Consider the following 20,867-nt stretch of genomic DNA (forward strand, 5'->3'; position numbering starts at 1 on the left):
CAAGAGTATTCAGATGAGTGATTCCCCAGGGAACCAAGGGAACTAATTTCAATAGTTAGATTATCTTTCTCACAATCATTAGAAACAATTTTCTGAGTTCTCATTGGAAAGTTTGGTGGGTGAAAGCAGTGTGGGGATTTGCAGTCCTTCTCTTGACACAATTAATTGGAAAACAGTATATCCAAACTGGCTAAATTCCAGTGCAGTCAGCAGCCATTGGTGCCTTATGATATTTTAATATCATTTAGAGTTTTCTAAAGTTTTATAGGAAAATTTATTTGAAGATTATTGAAGTTACTATTGGAGTACAAGTCAGTCATCTCTGTTTCTTTTCTTTGAAGGCAACTGGATCGCAGATAGGAATGATTGTCAATTCCTTTACCAACATTGGGGTGGCCATAATCATTGCTTTCTACTTCAGCTGGAAACTGAGTTTAGTTATACTGTGTTTCCTGCCATTTTTGGCCTTATCTGGGGCTGTGCAGGCTAAAATGCTGACAGGATTCGCCTCTCAGGACAAGAAAGCGCTGGAAGCTACTGGACGGGTAACGTTATTTAAAAATGAATTTATATTTGCGGTCACAGGTAGTTGAAAAATCAGCATTTGGGACCATCAGTAATTCAAATTTACAGGCCACTGTTGAGTGCTGCTAGGAACAATCTTCAATTCCAGACAGCCAAGGAAGAATTAAGACCTGACCAACTGCCCACATTTAGAATGGTTTAATTATTTACAAAAAGTGATAAATCAAAATACTGCCTTGACAAGGACAGAAACTTCACTAATGAGTCAAGGCATCAGCTTTTATTCAACAGAATGACCCAGAGGCTGGGATGAAAAGGGCACTCAATGCTTCAGCAGTTTTGGCGATGATTGATTATGTCTGGTGTTATTTTCTAATTTATTTGCCAGCACTGCATCCAAATGCTAAACATTCTGAGTTCTTCCACAGTGATTGTTCATCAGCCATGCTAAACATGGAAAAAGCACAGTCTGAACAATCCAATTCACAGTACCTGCTTGTCCACTCCTTCACATATTGTAAGATAATGCAAGAGATTTGACTCTTAATTTTGGCCAGGAAAAAAACCCTGAAATTGGATGGAATATTGTTAATGATTTATATTCAGATCTCTTCCGACATGCTGAAAACATTCATAAGCCATATACCAGACTATTGCTTCCCAAAGGAAAGCATCACACTATGAAGCTACTATCAAAGTCCAGGCAAACTACAGCATTTTAAATAATTTCTTAATAAAATTACTTGAGATAAGTAGGGTGAAATTAGGATCAAACAAACTGTCAATTTACTTCTATAGATGAAACTGTAGTGCTATTTTTTGGGGACAGAAACCCAAATTCTGACTGGCAACAAAGCACAGTATAAAGCCTACAATTAATTAAAGCTCCAGAGAAATTTCCATGGGGATTATCTAATAATTTCCTGTGTTGCATTTTTTCTATATACATAGGCAAGCATTCGCTTACTCTTTGCCTATGTACAAGGTAGAAATCCTGGAAATTGTGTGTCTGATGTTAGAGGAATCAAGGTGTCACCCTCCATTTATATGTTCCATCTCATCAGGCTTTTTGGACACGAATGAGAGAAAGAGGGAGGGTGAGCAGGTGAGGAAACGTAGTAAATTCAAGTGGTTTTAATTTATGAAACAGAAGTTAGGGATAGCATCCCTTCTAACTCTTTCTCTGACTATTGCTATAAGTAAAATAAAATAATTGAAATAAACATCTTTAATTAATAAATGCATGCAATCAAGGAAATAATAGTGTTCCTAAAACCATTTTTGCTTTTGTGGATGTCCCATTTATTCCTATTACATGAAATGTCACAAGTGAGAGCGTGTGCCCGATTTCCTAAGTGTGCTCACAATAACTTAGGTCTAGTGGTGCAGACAGAGCATTACTATTGAGGATGTTAGTAGATAATTGCTTGTAGGAAGGTTTCTCTTCAGGTTGGCTGATGTTTGGGCCAGTCTGTATCATATCTGAATCAATTTGTATATGGCATTAGTGCCCTGTATTCAGGAAAGAATCATGCATTTGTGAAAGAGCACACTCTCCTTTTCCAAGTAAAAATTAGGAGCTTTTACCCATTTTTTTTTTTCTCCTCCAGATTTCCAGTGAAGCCCTCTCTAACATCAGGACTGTAGCTGGGATAGGGAAAGAGAAAATGTTTATCGACAATTTTGAGAAGCACCAGGATATGCCCTATAAAGCTGCAATCAAAAAAGCACATGTTTACGGGCTCTGCTTTGGCTTTGCCCAGAGCATAGTGTTCATTGCCAACGCTGTCTCTTACAGATACGGAGGGTTTCTAGTTGACACTGAAGGACTCCATTACAGCTTTGTGTTCAGGTAAGAGCCTGCCTGGAGCCAGAAACAGGCTCCTCTCCAGAACTGCTGGTCTCGGTGTAGCGTTCAGTTTCCTGATGGCTTCCCAAGAATGATCATGTCCCCCCTTCCCCGCAGGGTGATCTCTGCTATTGTGACCAGTGGAACTGCTTTGGGAAGAGCTTCTTCCTATACCCCAAACTATGCCAAAGCCAAAACATCTGCTGCACGCTTTTTTCAACTGGTCGATCGGCTTCCTAAAATCAGTGTTTACAGTGAAAAAGGGGAAAAATGGGTAAGACCAGAGATGAGTATTGTGTGGTGTCATTCAGCTCAATATAAGCATTGAAGTTGCACTAACAATTTATAAATCAATGAGGATCACTGCTTTACAAGAAGTTTATGCTGATTGTATAATTGTTACTTGTCTTTGCTCTTTTGGAAGCAGCGAGCTCTGTACTAGACAGCAAGAGTGATATAAAGTGTGGCTATGAGGAATCTGTCAGTGTAAAACTCCTGTAAATTGGAATAGGACCAATTTGGATGATGCACAGAGTAGCATGTTTTTTCTTTCTGTTCTACAGTTCGCACATAAACCTGACTATCGCTAGCTTATAATGGAGGCTTTTTTCCATTCACATCAAAATGTTGGGGGTGTTCATGAGGAGGCGAGTCATCTTTGAGTCAGGCAAAATGAAAATGCTCAATTTTTGGTGAATTGAAAAGTCGGACCCAGAAAATTCAGATAGTTTATTTTTCATTTAACTGATTTTTTTTCAGAATTAAGCGAAAACTTGAAATAATTGTTATGAATGAAATACATTAAGTATTTTGCTTCAAACCATGAAAACAAAGTATCTTGACTCCCTTCAGAGTTTTGTAAAGGAGTTTTTTAAGAGTTCTGGGAAAATTGACCTGAATCCATGTACTGTTTTAACTTCGCGAAGTTCAATTGATTTTATTTTTTTTACCAAATCCAGCTTTTTGCACAAATCTATTTGGTCTGTCACCAAATTTACACATACAGTGTCTGTATTAAAATAAAAAACTTCCCCATTTGCAAGGCAATCCTATTTCCAACTGATGCCTCTGACCAGAGCAGTACGGGGAAGTATAAGCAGAGCAATAGTGTTATGACTAGTGGCTTCATCTCTAGAACAGCTACTCCAGTATGGTTTTTATCCCCCTTTCTGGGCTAATTTCACAAGCGCTAATGTCATATTTTAAATAAGAGATGCAAGAATGGAATTTGAGGAAAAGTTACTTTGTACTTTACAGCTCAGTTTTGGGCTCAAGCTCATTGTAGCATCTTTCTCATTTTTTTTTTCACCAGGATGATTTCAAGGGAAGCATTGAATTTCTTAACTGTAAATTCACATACCCTTCTCGGCCTGATATTCAGGTCCTGAAAGGACTCTCTGTAGCTGTTAAGCCTGGACAGACTTTGGCATTTGTTGGAAGTAGCGGCTGTGGTAAGAGCACCAGTGTCCAGCTTCTGGAGCGTTTCTATGACCCTGAGAAAGGAAGTGTGGTAAGCAAAGGAAACATGGTTTGTGTGCTGTTGTTTTCAGCAATGCTACAAGGACTCTTCTGAATGTGTGCTACTGTGCAGCCTAGCAGTGGTGGCATGTACGTAAGCAGCTTGGGGCTTCAGCTCCTTCTCAAACAAATGTGGACTGTTTGGACAATTCCTGAGTATCTTCTCAGATGTATTCAGGCGACATCAGAACACTACAAGCCTCAGGTGTACCCTTGTGCATTATGCAGGCCACAGACATTCACCTTGGTAGCTCCTGTATGAAACATATCATGTGTGGCATACATTGCGGGAGCACAAGCAAAAATCAAGTCTGAATGGCGCAACAAAGAGTCTGGAACATCCCTAAATATATAGCTTCAACATGCAGCTTCTTTGCAGGTTCAATTTGTCTAGATTTAACTTCCAGGTATTCAATTACTGATAGCTTAAAAAGCTTTTATATCTTTTCCTCATGTAAACACTTAACCATCTAGTTTGATTTCTCTTTCTTTGGAAAAAATAAGTGTGGTGATCACTATGCCAGGAAGGCAACAAAGCATGTGCCTAACCTTAAGCAATTAAATAGTTCACTTGGACTTAAGATTAAGCAAATGGTCTAGTATTTGGCTGGAACACAGACATACCCAGAAAATACACATCGTGCACAAAGGAGTCAACTATAAGCCGATTCTTCAAGTCACTTTAAATCAGTTGGGTTTGCATTTCAGTAATATGGCTAAATCATTTAGTTTTCCTATAAACTATTTGGTTTTTGCAGGCTGTTGTTTTGGAATGATGTTTCAAGTTTTCTCCTATTTCCTGGTAGTTAATAGATGGACACGACACCAAGAAAATAAATGTACAGTTTCTTAGATCAAAAATTGGAATAGTGTCCCAGGAGCCTGTGCTATTTGACTGCAGCATTGCTGATAATATCAAATATGGCAGTAACACCAAAGAGGCGATGATGGAGAAAGTCATAGAAGTGGCCCAGAAGGCTCAGCTGCATGATTTTGTCATGTCACTGCCTGATGTAAGTACCCGCAAGCCCTTGACTGTGGAACTACAGATAGGCTGCTCGGTGTTCATTGCAGTGGGAGTTGCTCCAGACCCAGTTGAAGTTGCTACACACGTATACCTTTTATTTACTTTTACAGCTGTAACAGTAGAAGCAAAGAGGGTGTCATGACCATTTGTTATGTTCCTGAGAATTTGGGCGTGAGTTGCTACCGGATTTTTATACAGTAGGCAAATATTAATAAAACTGAAACCAGCAGTAACAACTCTGAACTAGGAGAGGAGGAAAGATCTTTCAAAGCCACGGACAAGAAAGAAGCAGCAGCACAGTTCAGCAGTCAAAGCGTTACACTGAGTCAGGAAATATAAATCCTGTTCCCAGCTGTGGGAGATTTGTCTTGTGACTTGGGCATGATACTTAGACAAAACTATTTGGAGCTGGCTGCTTAAAGTGCACTTAAGAAGTATTTAAATGCACTGAAATCATATAAATATAAATCAGAAGAACATAAAAGGTATGGATACAATTTAGGCACCCAAACAACACACTTGTCCAGAAAGCCCTTAAATCACTTTTAGCCTCTTCTCCCAAATCTAGGGTGGGGGGATTTCTTTTGCCTCAGACAAATCAGCAATCATCTTGCTATCAAATTTTTCTTCCAGGCCCGTCACCATACTGCCTGGGCCATATGCACTGCAGAGCATGGCTCGGAAACGTCTCCCCAAACACGTGTATGACTCGCACAGTATTTCTGCGTTGCCAGGCTTTTTAAGGAGGAGGCAGCAATGGTCAGCGCTCATGCCTCTCTCCTCCTGCTCTTCCTTCAGGTGGTGTACTGGTGTGTTTGCTTACACCTGAATAAAATCTTCCTTTTGTATATTTTTCAGAAATACGAAACTAATGTTGGGGCTCAAGGATCCCAGCTGTCACGTGGGCAAAAACAACGCATTGCTATAGGAAGGGCCATCATACGAGATCCTAAAATTTTATTACTGGATGAAGCTACATCTGCCTTAGACACAGAAAGTGAAAAGGTAAATGCGCAGTGATAAGCAATAAGGGAAAGTTAATACAATGGCCTACAATGTACAACACCTTTTTCTGTCCTACAGAGACATTCTGACGTACTCCACTACACGACCGCAACATTATTCCACATTGTTAATTCAGCACTTATACCTTTAATGATCTTTTTGAAAGATCCAGAAAGCACAACTATAAAAAAGCAGCCAGCTACAAGGGCTCTTCGACTGCCAATGAGAGGCAGGACTTTTTCAGAAATGTGCATACTAATTCCCTGGGTTTCAAAGCATTCAGTGGGAATGTTTCATAAATATAGTTTCTGCACATTAACAAACAAACAAACAAACAAAAATGTATTCAAGCATATGAATAATGAGCCTGAATATCCAAGAAAAAGAACAGTGAGGGGCCTAAGAACTTGGGCAGTAATTTGTGTGGCTTGGCTACACTCGGAGATTAGCAAAATGGTGGAAATTTAAAAACATATCCACACTGAGCTGACATTCAGCATGTCGGCTGAATAAAGGCCTTCCTTAATTTCTGCTGCTGTCTATGTTTACCTGTCCCTTCTTTGTACTGCTAATAAACTGAGTTCATGACCCAGCTAAGCAAACCAGTAACATACCCTTTGATTTAGCCTCGTAGTCACTTTTACAAGTGTGGCACAATACGGTTAATTAATCTGAAGCAATCAGATTTCTCCAGCTCTGAGCCCCAATTTGGTTTGCGTATTTTCACTTTGACACTTTGTCTGTTGCCCTTAGACTGTGCAGGCAGCGCTGGATAAGGCCAGAGAAGGGCGTACCTGCATCGTCATTGCCCACCGTTTGTCCACGATCCAGAACGCTGACATCATCGCTGTGATGTCGCAAGGACTTATCATTGAAAGGGGCACTCATGATGAACTGATGGCCATGGAAGGAGCTTATTATAAGCTTGTTACCACTGGAGCCCCAATTAGCTGAATTACTGTGGTTCTAAATTTGAAAGATTTCTTTTCTGTACGCAAATGCTCTGCGGTAGGTATGTATGTTGGTACCCCATTGTGCTACAAAGTGCTTTACAATATTGTGAACTCTGTGGTACCCTAACTGTATGTAGCTTTCTGCATCAAGCACACTTGTTAGGCACATGCAGGGGACTAAGCACAGGCTGATGCATTCAGGAAGCAGCTTAGCCCACTGCTAGGGGAAAGAAAGCCTGAAAGTGGGAAAGATCTTTGCTGGTGAGCTGGGGAATTGCCACCACCTGCAGTCAGCCTGTGCAGTCCTCTCGTTCCTCAACTAGCAATCAAGGAAGACTCTGCTCTGGTGTTCTGGAAACTGCCGCTTGTCTAGGTAAGCTCTATGAATAAAAAACAATCCCAAGAATGATGCTGTACATCTGAAGGGCTCAAATCTCTCCTAGCGTTCGGCCTGCAGAGAATTGCCACAGATACCCTCACTGTGGGTGCAGAACCCCCACCCTTCCACCCCTTCAGCTGTGCTGTCGGGGGTGGCTGGGCTTCCACTGTGTGCAGCTACAGCACTAACAGATCGGTGCCCTGAGCCTGACATAGCGGTGCCCCTTCCACAAAAACGCTAAGTACTTACACAAAGGCGGCAGCTCCACAAAAGTAAGGAAAGCAATCAAGAAGAGGAACGGAAGCTGGTGAGGATCATTTCCCCGACACTCACCAGTCTGATCAATGCTGTCAAATAGGTTTTGAATAGGAATAAATGCTTTAGTTAAATCAATGAAAAATCCTACAGTTAATCATCACAGTTATTTAAATCACTTCTATTGAGACGGTGGATAATACGTTCTCTTTTTTTCAGAAGGCAAGACAATGATGAGCGTTTTTACAGAAATCATATTCAGTAAAGGTGGAAAAAAAATAGCCATAATTAGTTCTTTGTTTGTATCAAGCAGAGTTGATAAACAGAGCAACAATTCATTCAGAAATGACAAAGGTGAGGAAGTCTCGTCTTCTGGCAGAAGCTTGTATTTGTAGCAGTTTATTATAAAGTCTACTGCATGTTTCTCTGAACTATGTTCTTGGTTATTGTCTGCAGGACAACAGGACTCTTTCCTTTAGTGACTGCGATCTTGGAGACAAAGCAGATAGACAGAACGTCTAAATTACAGTTTCAAAACTTAAATCTTGATTTCAAATAATAGTGTATTAACTGTAAAAGTCATTCTCCATGTCCTAAAACCTGCAGCTGGGGGTGGAGGGGGTTCCCCCACTTTGTAACAAATCCCACCATAATGGAGTTTCTTATAAAATTACGCAACAGTACCAACTGCTGAAACTTGAATAGAGCTGTAAGGCCGAAAACTTTATTAGGATACATCCCTTAATTCCAGGCAGCAAAAAACCAATTTCAACTTCTGTACAACTCCATTAATAGAATTACTTCAGCAGACCCTACTGAAATCACATAGCTGACACTGAAATGCTATTTTCCCAAGGAAGTCTGTATTTTAATCCTTCACTGAAGATGAAAAAGGAAGCTGCATTATTGCCCTTCTGTTTTAAAGTTTTTAGCCTTTTTATGTTTCAGAACAATAATTAGTTTGGATGGCTCAGGACTGAAACTATTGACAGGGTGACTATCAATAACCTATTGACTTACCTATATGATATTTAATTTATATTAGTATTTAAGGCCATGGAAAAATAACGACTCTTTATTAAAAACTACAATTACTATGTGTACTTATTCCATAATTCTTTTGCCTAAAGGATGCCACTTTCGTGGCCCAAATTATACCAATAAATTGTATTTTTTACTGGCTCTTGTGCTTTAGGACTTCATCTCTTTCTTACCTTTCAGACAAGCACGTGAGTATCTTGCAGCAGATAACAAGTATTTGTACGTAGTTAGATCATGTCTGCTGTGCAGGACGGAGCTGTTGAGAAGGCCAACGCAACTATACTAGCCCCTGCCTGCAAAGGTGCCTGCCATGTCCTTGCAGGAGGAGCACAGTGACACGGGCCCAACTGGGTGGCACTACTACTGCCCTTCATCGTGACATCATCCTATTTTTAGGCAGCTGGTAAATATTGTGAGCCATGTATTGGGAAGTATGCCTGTATAACAGAAGGCACTCACGGTGTACACAAACAGTTGCATTGGTCTTACACATTCTTGGGTGCCACCGCCTGCCACTTTATACCTGTGTGCTATTGACAACCAGTTGATTATAAAGCCCTTCAGTACCTGTGCGAAGCTATTAAAGTGCAAGTGGAGCTACATGGTGCGTCTGGGCATGAACAACGAGCCTTGATGGATTGCTTGGTGCAGAGCTGGATGGGCCTTTCCTCAGCTGCCCCACACGTAAGATCTCCCAGGCCTGGAGCTTGATGGCAAGACCCCTGAGCAGACCCAAAGGAGTCTGCTTACGTCTTTCAGAGCCAGCCCCGAGTTATTAGTCTTGACAGAAGTAGCTGACGGTGTCATTTGGTGCGTCCTGCTGTATGTTTCTCTGCATGGTCCATGGCAGCTGCATTACCTGGTTTTCCAACTACCCTGTTCCTCTGGATAAATATAACCATGATACTGTATTGGGATGGCACCTGAGTAACTGCTCTGCAAATACAGCCCCTGCTCCAACTAGACTACTCTGAGCAGGAACAGCCTGTCTGTGGCCAGAGTCCTCCCATCAGGAAGGCGTAACAGGGAATGGGGAGGACGAAAAGCTGTGTATTAACAAAAGTGAGTGTTGTGAACTGAACGTAATGCCAATTTGTCAGCTACTTTGTATGAGGAGCGAGGGACACTTTTACTTCATGTAACTCCTGGCTAGTGAGAATCTCTCTGTAGACGGATGGAAGGACTTCTGGAATTGCACTATCCCAATTTGGGCATCTCTAAGTCAAGAATGAAAGATTAACTTTCTCCTGGGATCCCATTAGTGGGAGCAAGGGGATCAGTCAAGCACTTTCCACCCTCTTTATTAAACAGGAAAAGCTTAATTCAAAAGGGGGGCTTGTGGCCCAAACCAGGTTGAGTAGTTCAGCCCATCATCGTGTAAGCGTATATGCTCTGTATCTGTTCCAAATATTAACAATATAAACAGCTGCCAAAGCCTGATGAAGTTAGAGTTTAAATGTTTAACAATTTGATAGCTCTTAGTTAAGGCGCCACACAATCTTATTTACTAAGGCTTGAAGTGTAATTTTCAACTGTGGTAAATTCACTAAAGCCTGACTAAGGGACATGTAGGCCTATTTCACTGTATCAACTAAATGGCTGGCTCCTGATTTACAACTCTAATTCTATCAAAATATCAAAAGTATATCTTGACACTTCTTTATTCCACCACTCTGGAAAAGGCTAACTCCGTTTGAAGTTTCAGGATCCTTCTTTGGAGATTCTTCAGGCAGTTGCAGAAAACTATAGCCCAACACACTCAGCTGCTCAGAAAGGGTCCTATTCTACTGCCATTACTTTATCAACAGGTTAATTTCTGAAGTTACTGGTAAAATTAAACTAACAATTTATTCAGTTTTCCTACCATTCTTGGTTTTAGTAATGTTTTAATAGTTACAGAAAGAATAAAAGGTGGTTCAGACAGGAAGCTGGTCTCTGTCTCTTTCCCTGAAGCACTGAAGGTGCAGGCTGAATTCATAGGACACTCCAAGAAAGTGAGTGAGAGCCCATGTCTTCTTACGTGTGTGTGCGGTACTAGAAGAATACTGCAGAAATGCTAGTTGTCATTCTACATTAATGGTTGTGTCTATCCCAACAGGGGCACCAAGATTCTTTATCAGTACCGGGAAGCACAGACCCTCATGGGCTAGGAGCTTAGAATCATGATGTCTGCCCGTAAATCCCAGCTTAAAATAGCCAACATTGCCAGTGGGCCTGAACACTGCTGCAAGAGCCAGAGATGGCTGCGCACCAAGAATCCCCTGCTGTTGGCCAGGAGTGAAGAATGGAAGGACAGCTAGACCAACCTTCTAGCGTTTTGTGATGCCGCTGTAGGTCACCTCCCCGGTGACCACAGACAGCACAGAACAAACCACAGAGCATCTTGAACACAGGAGAAATCTTTGTCATAGCTGTCTTTGCTCTTCACTGTTTGTTTCTAGTCCCGTTAGCTTAGTCATTTTGCTTAAGGAGTCACAATTATTGAAAAGACCGGTTTCAGGCCAGCTGCTGCAGGAAAAAAAGTTCAGAGAATCATTACAGAAGATCTCAGGAGATGCATAAAGCACAATACTCCTCAGACTGTTAAAAACAGATGAATAATTTTTTTAAGTCAAGGTAGTCTTAGTAGGCTCTCAAATAAGGATGCCTGCTTCAGATCTGCTTCTGTAATTTGTATAATGTTCATTCCCAAGGGCCAACTCAAACTATTCACCTTGTTTTCCCAATTAAATAAGCTTCTTTCCATTTCAGTTATCCCACAACCAATTGGAAGTCTAGAAGCAATATCATGTTTACGTCTTCTAAGCCTTAATGCTATCAGATCATACACACGCAGCACTCATTACCCATAGTATAGCTTTATGCTGCTTGTATACTAAGTATTATGAGATGGTATCAGCAAAATGTTGCTTAAAGATTGTGCACTGAAGGGGAATGTGCAACAGTAGGTGCTAAATAATGAATAAAAAGGGAAAGTACCTGCCTTTGCCTATTTAGAGCATCCCTTTATATAGCAAACATGTATTTAACATATTAGTTACTTGTGTCCTTAGGTAAACCAAGCTGACAAGAATATAAACTTGCAATGACTTAGTCTGCAATCACATTTTCATGATTTACCCAACTACAAAGAGTGATTCAGGCTTCCGACTCTTGAAATGAGAGAATTAGACTAATTTACCTTTGCAATACAGGAGCATGAACAGCATTCCTGAGGCGATATGCTGAGATAATTTCATTATTGACAACTTTCGTCATTTGTTGCTCTGTGTAGATGTACAGAACCCAAAGATTTGTTACACCGTATTTACGCATTTTCACTATCAAAGGTGTATCTGGATCATTCATGATTTATGTGACCACTTTCAAAAAGTAAAAATGACAAAAATCACACTAATGCAAAAATATATTCTACAGAGTCGAACTGAAATAAACTTTTATTTTTTTCTCATCTGGCTTAATCAGAAGCTCAGGAAGCTCAGTACGTTAAACTTAAAGCCTTGTTTATAACGATGCTGGCCTTTTTCACAGTGCCTGGGTACAGCTGTACAGTTGCAGGTGGTGATACTGTCACACCATTATCTAGCAGTTTAACACACAGTATCTATATATAAAAAAATTAAATATTAAGTATCACTATATACAACTGAGGCTTGAAGCACCATCTAGCTGGAGATGGACAGAACTAAAAGACCACCAAGTAGCTAAATAAAACTAGTTGATTATACTTTAAAACTCCATTATGACCCAAAAGTATGGGGTCATTTCTAACCATACTGCAGTGTGGTTGCAATATTTCTAGGAATAAAATCAGCGATTAATATTCCTGAGCTGCCAAAGTCATTCTTGAATGTACTGATTTTGGATGTACTGGTTACTTACCAGGAGCACATCAAAGATGCAGTGGCATCCCCCTTGGTTAAAATGAGTTAGCAAAACTGCCTTTGCGGAGGGTTCTTGAACCGTTCATATCCATCCCCACAGCGCTAACCATTTGGAAACTTTATCTAATTAAGTTTCTTTTCAGTTGTCCTCATTAACGAGTGGACACAGTACGGAACCAAGGCAACTACAGTCAGAGGCATAGCTGCACTCTTACAAAAAGAGAGAATGTAGAACAAATACTCAGTATGAGTAGGTATCTTGACGAAATTATACAGCTGCAGTGTAGCTAAAGAAGCAGCTATACACAATATGCGGAAGCTTATCTTACAGCTATTTTTACCTTTGCAGCTCGTAATGAACATTTTAGAATTAATTCCGAGACCTAAGCCAAAGAGCGCCCCTAAATTCCTCACCAGTCCAGCAAATGGAGTTGTGTCAATGTTTATCCAGTCTGGGTTGGCACACCACTTCTTGGCCTTTGGAACAGACCATAGCAAGTCAATATCAAGAAGCTTGAGGACTAGATAAAAGCCAAGGGCAAAGATGAAAAGAAACAAGTTTGTCTTGATGTACATTCTCAGGCTTGCTGTCTGAATAGCAGGGGTATGCTCAAATGCTTCTGCCACAAGAATTCCTGTGGATTAGAAACTCAGTGTTACAGGGAACAACACACTCGTACTTTGAAGAAGCACTTTTTACAGTGCCCCTGTAGAATTTGACTTTTGAAGACAGAAGAATATATCTATGTATTTTTTACATATATATGTATATATACACATACACACACACAATTTACCACTTTTGTAGTACATTACAAAACCTTTTCTCCCACTCAAAACTGCTAATTTGGAAAAAAATAAATTAAATACCAAGCACTACATGTTTTTGATATGAGGCATGCCTTAGGCCTGACTGCATCTCCCAGATGACAACCTGGCAAATATTAGATGTAAACTAGAACATTCCTTTTCCACAAAAGTCCTCCACTCAAAGACTGGCCCCAGCAATGCAGAATTCAATACCAGTTCCTACACAGGCTTTGAGTGTTGAAGGAAAAGACACAGAACACACTTAGCGTCTTTCTTACTCATTTTATCCTGGTTGTGAAAAGGGAGAGCTGGACTGCAAGCTGTTAGCCAGTGCTGCCCAGGCTGCTCTGCACCCATGAAAGAGAATGGGAGCAGGCAGCCCCCTCTCAATGCTCTGGTCACCCTCCTTAAAATCAGACAGATACTAGAGAGATTGTTCATAGTTTGAACTCCCTAAATACCAATTTGGGACATGTTTAAGTAACTCTGAAAAATCACCCTGGGCAGTTTGCACTGCTGATTTGCCTTTTTCTCTGTTTTGCCCCAGGTCTCTGGCCCCGTGCTTGTCCACACTGCCCATGTGCTAGTTTGCGCCTGGCCACCATTTGAAGTGAACCAAATAGCTTCCTTCTGATGGCCATATAGAAGCAACTTCCTCTCTGATCCCTTCCATTCAGGCAGCACAGATAAAGATCAGATGCAGCCAGTACGAACCAGACAGCGCTAGTCTGTGGCAGTGTGGACACAATGCAGTCAGCATCAACTGGCACATGGACAAGGGCTCACTCCCTATGTGAATTACAAAGACAGCAGATACATACTACCTCGCAAATTTTACCTTTAGACTATCATCAAATCCTTGATCTTCCAGAGAGCGGAAAGCACCACTAGAGCTGCAAGCTGAGTAGCACTACTAAAAATCTCTTGCCTTTTCTCATACTTTTTTTTTTTTTCAGATTTTGCATATATGTTGAAAAGAAAAGAAAACATAGCAGCATTACCAGCAAATACTCCAAGAATAACTTGATGAGGGAAATGTGTTGCTATGAATACTCTTGAGATGCACACACTGATCTGGATAATCCAAAAAATACTCCAGAGAAATGACCATGTCAGTCTAAGAGGGAAAAGGAAGATGCTTAAAAATTAAGACAAGATATTTCACCTAGTAATTTACACCAGGCCCCTTTGTGTCAGGCTCATGTTTTCACCAAGCAGAGGTTTCCAAGTAGAGACGTTTAGAATCAGATGATTAAAAACTGGAAGTCAGTACTAAAACATTAGCAAGAGTGGTTGTCTTGCAGCCACATCTAGGGCTGCAGGAACAGACGCCCGTAGTTTCAGGTCTAAGACACCACCGTGGTTTTAGTGATGAAAGTCATCAATGGCAAGTTAAATTAGCACTAGTACCTTGAACATATTTTTCATCATGAAGTCATACATAAATGCAAAAGTTCAATTATTTGGTGTCAAAATTCACATAGTGTGGGAACAACCTTGCCAGGCTTGGAACGAGCAGCCATCAAAGCAACTATAAGACTTCCCCACAGAGCTGAGTAACGTTACACTGAACTTTGCCAACATTATGCACATTTGCTTTAAAATGGGGTAAGAAGGACTACCATCAAAGCAGTAAATTTATGTACTAACTGAAAGATCCAACATGTAAAGACAATTAATAGAATTCAAAATTTCCAACACTGAAGACATGACACGACCTTTAAGAGGAGCTGATTCAGAGATATTGTATGCAATGACCATAAGTTAATAAATACCAACCTATACAAATGGATAAATCCTCTTAATATTCTTTTCCTTCAGCTGAAGTAGATCATAATAAAGGTTTTTGGTTTTTTTACAAACTGGACAAAACAGACTATGAATATTTGGTCAAAATAAGTCAATTGAAAACATAGTATATATATAAGACATATCTGTACAAGTTAGAATAATGGAAAGACACTCACCTGTGAAGGGTAACTGCTGATTTATCTTTCCATCTAACTGTGTAGCTAAGTGCTGCTGTGACCATTACATACCAGACGCAAGAAGATCCCATGGCATGTCCAGATGGGCTTCCTAGTAAAAACAAAAAGGAAATATTCAAGCTGAAAAATGATGACTGTAACATTTGTCGTACAGAAAATGTCTACTTGGTAGTTACTCAGGCACCTAATCATTTAGAAGGAAAATGGGTTAACAAAGGCTGAAAGAATGTCAACTGCTTCTCAAAGGTTAATTTTCTCAATATGAATTTTTCAGAAGACTCATCTATACAGAATCCAAAATATTTGTCTGAAACCAAGTAGGTAACAGCTTAACCATCTTGTATTGGTGTGAGCTGCTATCTTGATTGGAAAGCATAGTATTTTTCCATTACTTAGGTGTGGATTGTGATTTAAAAATCACACTTTAAAGATTTCAAAGTATCTAGGGCTCTCTTAGGGCTGTAGCATACAATGTAGAAGTTATAGAAGAGGATCAGGTGAGATAGGTTTTGAATGGGCTACCTCATAATTAAGGGGAGCAACGGAGATTTAGCTCTTTGTAACATTCTAAATTAAAGTACCAGTATAACTTTAGATGGCCCTTCCAAATTGCCTTTTATCTGCTTCTCCAATTACCATGGCGTTAGCAACTGTGATTGTGATCTGTGTCTCCTTAGTAATATTACAGTCCAGGTAATTCACATTTTAGGTAGTTATGTAATAAATTTAGAAATGTATCTGAAGTGTGATGGAAGAACTGTGTCTTTATGCTTTACTTTGATTTATTTTATAAATGTTAAGGTGTTGTACAACGTCCACTAGCTTGGAAACAGATTATCAGGGGAAGTGGCACATGAAATGATGCTGTAACATATTGGACTAATTGTTGTACCCACAGTAGTCTATAACAGGGAACACACTCTCATATAGAGATTGATAGTGATTTCTTTTTAGTCCAGGTATAACAATATACGTGTAATTTGTTTTAATTTAATGAATCAAATTTTAATTTTACTGGAAACAATATGAAGCCACAGAGAAGTTCCTACAATCACGAAAATCACCAAAAAACAAAGTATGCTGGCATGGTGCAAGGGAAATGATTCCTAAAATTACTCTGTCACTTCTTTTCACCTGTTCACCAGGTTTACATTCAACAAATTGAAATAGGGAAGGAGAGAAAACTAGATCATTGGAATCTGTCTATACCAGACTTTTACAGCTTGGCTTTCTGTGGAGACAAAGGAGAAGTAAAAGGGACGGGGTTATTTCACTGGCAGAAGAAATCATTTTGGCTGAAGAATGAGTTACGACCCAGCACTATATAGCAGTTTGCAAAACAGAAGAGTATTTCAGCGAAGCAGCAAAGCAGGAATGTCTAGGGAGGACAAGCACCATGATATCTGGCTCCCTGCACTCATTTTCGGTATTCTGCTTGGCAGTATCTTTAGTAGCCACGCTACCAACTCTTTGGTTAATTTTGTAACAGATGTACACTTCTAAACAACAAAGCAAATGTCACTGATAAGGGAACCATGGTGTTGTATATCAGCATTGGAAAGCTTCTCTTTGTTGTCATCTAGGAAAATGTCATCTAGGAAAAATGTTTCATAGTTCATCTCCAAATTACCTACTAGAAACAGCATAAACTCCACCTTAAGGTTTATGTTCTTAAAACCTTACAAATACCAGAGAAAAGATGGCTACAGGATTTTAGTTCAGTTCATTCCAGAAGTACAAACCAAATTCAGGTTCTAGATTGCTTGCCATGTAGTCATATGAAAAGTTTCCTCAGCTTTCCCTTTTGCTGAGCCACAGAGTTTGGGGTTCAGGCTATCCTAGCAATATTTGGATATGCCCTTCTCATGTCTGTGGCTGCTTCCCTAATCTTTTCATATAAATTGCACATTTAAAAAGTGTGTGAGGTACCATGTAAGCTCACACAATGACTGTGTGCACCTAACAGCTGCACTGACTGCAACAGGTGAGTGACAGATATTGTCAATGGTCAAGGGCAAATCTGGAGGTGGGGGAAAATGTGGTCATTATAAGTGCAAGCAAGGAATCGATATGACAGCGGTACCCACTGGACAGAAATAGGAATGACTTGTTACTTCAGGACAAAAGTAACAGGAAGAAAGGCCTTCGGGCTCAATGAATCAAAATGAAACACTGACTGGTTCCTTAGCCAGGGCTTGGAATTACATGGTGCTGAATGGGCTCAGTTCTGAAGTCTTTTGAAAAGACCTGAAGGACCTTAATACTTTGGATTAGGTCCCAAATGAATTCACCTGAAATAGACTGCAGATCACATATATATCAGGCATTATTAAACCCTACCTGATACAAGGGCTTAAGCTTCTGTTCAAAATTACAATGGGATATAATGCAGGATATTGTTAACAAAATACAGCTCTGCAAATGACTTAAAAACTTGCAGTGGCATTGACGAGACGCAAGGCACATTCATTTCCCCAGTCAATCTTTCCATGTACAATGAATTAAACTAAATTCAGTCAGGTAGCTCTAAGCAAGTTTACCTTATTTCACATATTAGGGTTGCATAAGCTCATTTAACTTCAGCAGTATTGCATTTGAGTTCCACAGAGAAGACAATGAGATATAAAAAAGTGAAAATACATTGGAAAGATACATTTTTTAAAGAACTTTTTTTCCCCCCTATATTTGTACACATAACCCCCCCCACACATTCAGTGCCAGTGTCTGGTTCTGGGAAGAGTGGTTCCATTTTCCACTTGTGATACATTACATGATCAATTGTTGATACTATTGTTACTTACACTGAACTACCTACTAGGTTTTGTGGTTTGAGTAATTCTTTCAATAGTGCACAAGCCCTCAAACTCAGCAGCCCCCTGCTCTGTTTTGGAACACTCTTAAATAACGTGGCATTTCTCTCCCCAAACTGATGTCATTGGCACTGCAACTGTTCCTAAAAGTGACCTCACAAAGCAGGTGTATTACTCTTTCTGAACCTATTGCACAAGTTCTGTGAAAATTCTTTCCCAATACGCTGGTTCATTCTAGTAAGAGTTATTTTTAAAGCAAATCCCTCTCCCTTGCACTGTTTAAAGGCAATGAAGTAAACATTCTTGTCATACAGCAATCAAACACCTATCACATTTTATTTCTTTCTTTTTCTCTTCCTGTGTTTTGGTGCTATTTTAAACATGAGCTCTGAGATTTGTATATCATGTAAGATCTTCATACGACACATCCTCTCCCCCCAAAAAGCTGCTATCTCTATTAAACGTACCAATGTAGTCTCCAACATTTCTTACCTGGTCCAGTTTCACATGTTATAGGAAACTGTTCAAGGCATGGGCTTGACTGATTGGGATAAATCATTGTTTCTTGCACCCACCAGTATGGGCGATGGCCAAATAAAATCCTGACAACAAAAAAAAAAAAAAGAAGCAGAAATGCAATAAAAAGATTTTTATGTAGGAAGGCCTCAGCAAAACATGATAAATAATCTTAAAAGGAATATGAAGAGCTATATTGCCAAAACTATTCTAGAGTAGTTCTATAGGTTCTTCTTGTCTTATCAAAATGCCATTTCAAACATATCTTAAATATCTTCATTGTGAATTCCCATTTTATAATTACAGGGGAAAGTCTACCAGTACATTATTCACAGAAAGTTTTCTAAACTTGAGGCACATATAGTAACCATCATTAAAAATACCAAATTTTAAAATAAATCCAACTTCTTACCATTTAAATATGAGGTTGAACCAATCACCAATGACTGCCACCCATATCATTTTAGTACCAACCACTTGGTTGAGCTGAAACCAAAGAGGAAAATAAATTGAGAATATATTCCGGGGATCTCCAACATGTGACATAAAATTAAGGAAATCCTGGTAAGCCCTGTAGTCCCTCTGTAAATGCTGAATGATAAGCACGCCATTGCTGTGAAGGAGATCCATCTTAATGGATTAAACAGTACTTGAAAGATAGTAAAGTTCCTTTAATCTTAAGTTTCTACTGATAGAGAATGAGAACCATGGAAGGGAGCTATTAAAAAGTGAGAGAAGGTGATTGACGATGCCTTTATATTGTATCAGCGTGGTGTACCCAGCCATTCCTGGAACACGTGGCTCCAAATCTCTGGGAAAGCACACGAGTCTGTTAGCACTGGAAAGCTTTTCTGTTTGCAAATTTTAATTGGAGGAAACTAAGTGAAGTACATGCTGAGCAGCAGCAAATTGTGGGGAAAGTTTTGTGGAAACACAATGCGTGACTTATGCAATCCTTTGTATGAACAGTTGGAACATGTTTGCTTGAATTTTTTCACAGTTCATTTCTCTGCAGGATGGACATTAGTAATGTCTATACTTCATTAAGTGTTGCCTGTATAAAGGATAGAAAGACTACACAAATAATTGGTCTTTGCAGAACTGTCATTAGAGCTGTGCATTTCACTTTGAAATAGAATTTGGCTACCATGCTGCGTCTAATACTTTGCACAACACATTTTCAGTCATGGAAAACACAACTAGCATCCATACATCAACAATGCTGTTGAGCTCTAGATTCATTTTTAAAGCAGCGATATCGTCAAAGCACTGAAAACCAATTGTTTCCTTCATACAAGAGGCCATGTTAATCCAGGGCAGAATGCGGATGAAGCTTAGTCTCCGAGTCATCTCATTCAGTACCGCCATTCTCACATATTGCTTACATGATGCAAGTCCTACACACCTCTGCCAGAAGGAGCTGAAGCCTGACCTACTGCAGTCCCCTTCTTGCTGCCCAGCCCAACAGAAATGAGACCTGCTTCGCAAAGCAGAGCAAGGTTGGGAACAGGTGATTATGAGTATTTCCCTGAAGTATTCCCAAGTGAAGCACCTGGGTTCTCCAGGGCGAATAGCCAAGAGGAAACTGAGATTCTGCCAGATAGCAGGATTTTAAGAGTATACAGCAAATAATGTATTAGCACATGAGATTTATCAATATTAGTACTAATAACTGTAGCATAGGAAAAGCTTATGTTCATTTGTGAGGTGACTACATGAGAAACTTCTTTCCACAAGAGATTAAATGGATACCAAAAGTCTGATGATACCATCATCTGATATCATCAGAGCGGCAAGAGGAAAACTTCAGTTCTTTATCAGGCTCTCATATTCATATCTTCTATTAAAGATTATCCGTGTATCTGAAACAATTAAAACCAGAAAACAAAAGCAGCTGTATATATGCACTGCACACTTCCATACTGCTTTCTCCATGGCACTTAAAGCTAAACTATACAAGCTGTGGAGACAAAGATATGAACTACTTAACTGTTTTTGCCGAAGAGAGACTTAACGGCTTAACAGGGCTTTACGATGTGTGGTCAGAGAAGTCACATGGAAACATTAAGTAGATTCAACAAATAAGGCATGACAATTAAATGGACTCAGAAGACCTCTCTTCCTGACACAATCTCACATTTACTTTAGCTATTAATAGTCTGTTTTTAGAAACTTTTTAGCAGATTTAAATCCTGTATGTTTATTGCTACCAGTTGCATTGAGCCATGTAGAAAACCTTAAAGAGATTTAAAATTCTATGCACTGTTTCTGAATAACTACTACAATATTTTTCTGTACATTGACTGA

The 20,867-nt window shown here is 39.7% G+C and overlaps 2 protein-coding genes across 5 annotated transcripts in view; one reads left to right on the forward strand and one right to left on the reverse strand.

The window, feature by feature from the left end:
- Window positions 1-6,878, forward strand: part of ABCB11 (ATP binding cassette subfamily B member 11) — a 43,179-nt gene extending 36,301 nt beyond the window's left edge. For all 3 annotated transcript variants that reach the window (XM_009274880.1, XM_019470927.1, XM_019470928.1), the window contains 7 exons: window positions 342-545; window positions 2,136-2,377; window positions 2,492-2,648; window positions 3,687-3,884; window positions 4,699-4,905; window positions 5,778-5,924; window positions 6,678-6,878. In XM_009274880.1, coding sequence (XP_009273155.1) covers window positions 342-545; window positions 2,136-2,377; window positions 2,492-2,648; window positions 3,687-3,884; window positions 4,699-4,905; window positions 5,778-5,924; window positions 6,678-6,878 — 1,356 coding nt within the window. The remainder of the gene's footprint in view (window positions 1-341; window positions 546-2,135; window positions 2,378-2,491; window positions 2,649-3,686; window positions 3,885-4,698; window positions 4,906-5,777; window positions 5,925-6,677) is intronic.
- A 5,110-nt stretch (window positions 6,879-11,988) lies between these two features.
- On the reverse strand, window positions 11,989-19,614 carry G6PC2 (glucose-6-phosphatase catalytic subunit 2). Of its 2 annotated transcripts, XM_009274882.1 has the most exons (6): window positions 19,313-19,614; window positions 18,973-19,046; window positions 18,537-18,646; window positions 15,214-15,325; window positions 14,248-14,363; window positions 11,989-13,071 (listed from the first exon to the last, which is right to left on the reverse strand). In XM_009274882.1, exons 2-6 carry the CDS (start codon window positions 19,020-19,022, stop codon window positions 12,560-12,562), a joined length of 900 nt encoding a protein of 299 aa, XP_009273157.1. In that variant the 5' UTR covers window positions 19,023-19,046; window positions 19,313-19,614; the 3' UTR covers window positions 11,989-12,559. The 2 variants fall into 2 exon arrangements, with proteins under 2 accessions (XP_009273157.1, XP_009273156.1); XM_009274881.2 differs by lacking the exon at window positions 19,313-19,614 and having other exon boundaries at window positions 12,520-13,071; window positions 18,973-19,190.
- Window positions 19,615-20,867: the final 1,253 nt, after the last annotated feature.

Source organism: Aptenodytes forsteri, unplaced genomic scaffold (assembly GCF_000699145.1).
Source record: "Aptenodytes forsteri isolate BGI_AS27 unplaced genomic scaffold, ASM69914v1 Scaffold255, whole genome shotgun sequence".
NCBI classification, from domain to species: domain Eukaryota; kingdom Metazoa; phylum Chordata; class Aves; order Sphenisciformes; family Spheniscidae; genus Aptenodytes; species Aptenodytes forsteri.

Bases quoted from the DNA above. Each gene is read 5' to 3' on its own strand.
- G6PC2 (XM_009274881.2), bottom strand. From the start codon at position 19,190: ATGGATCTCCTTCACAGCAATGGCGTGCTTATCATTCAGCATTTACAG. The intron at 15,326-18,536 runs GTAAGAAATGTT...TGTTTTTACTAG, and splicing joins AACATGTGAAACTGGACCAG to GAAGCCCATCTGGACATGCC. The intron at 14,364-15,213 runs GTGAGTGTCTTT...TTTCCCTCTTAG, and splicing joins TCAGCAGTTACCCTTCACAG to ACTGACATGGTCATTTCTCT.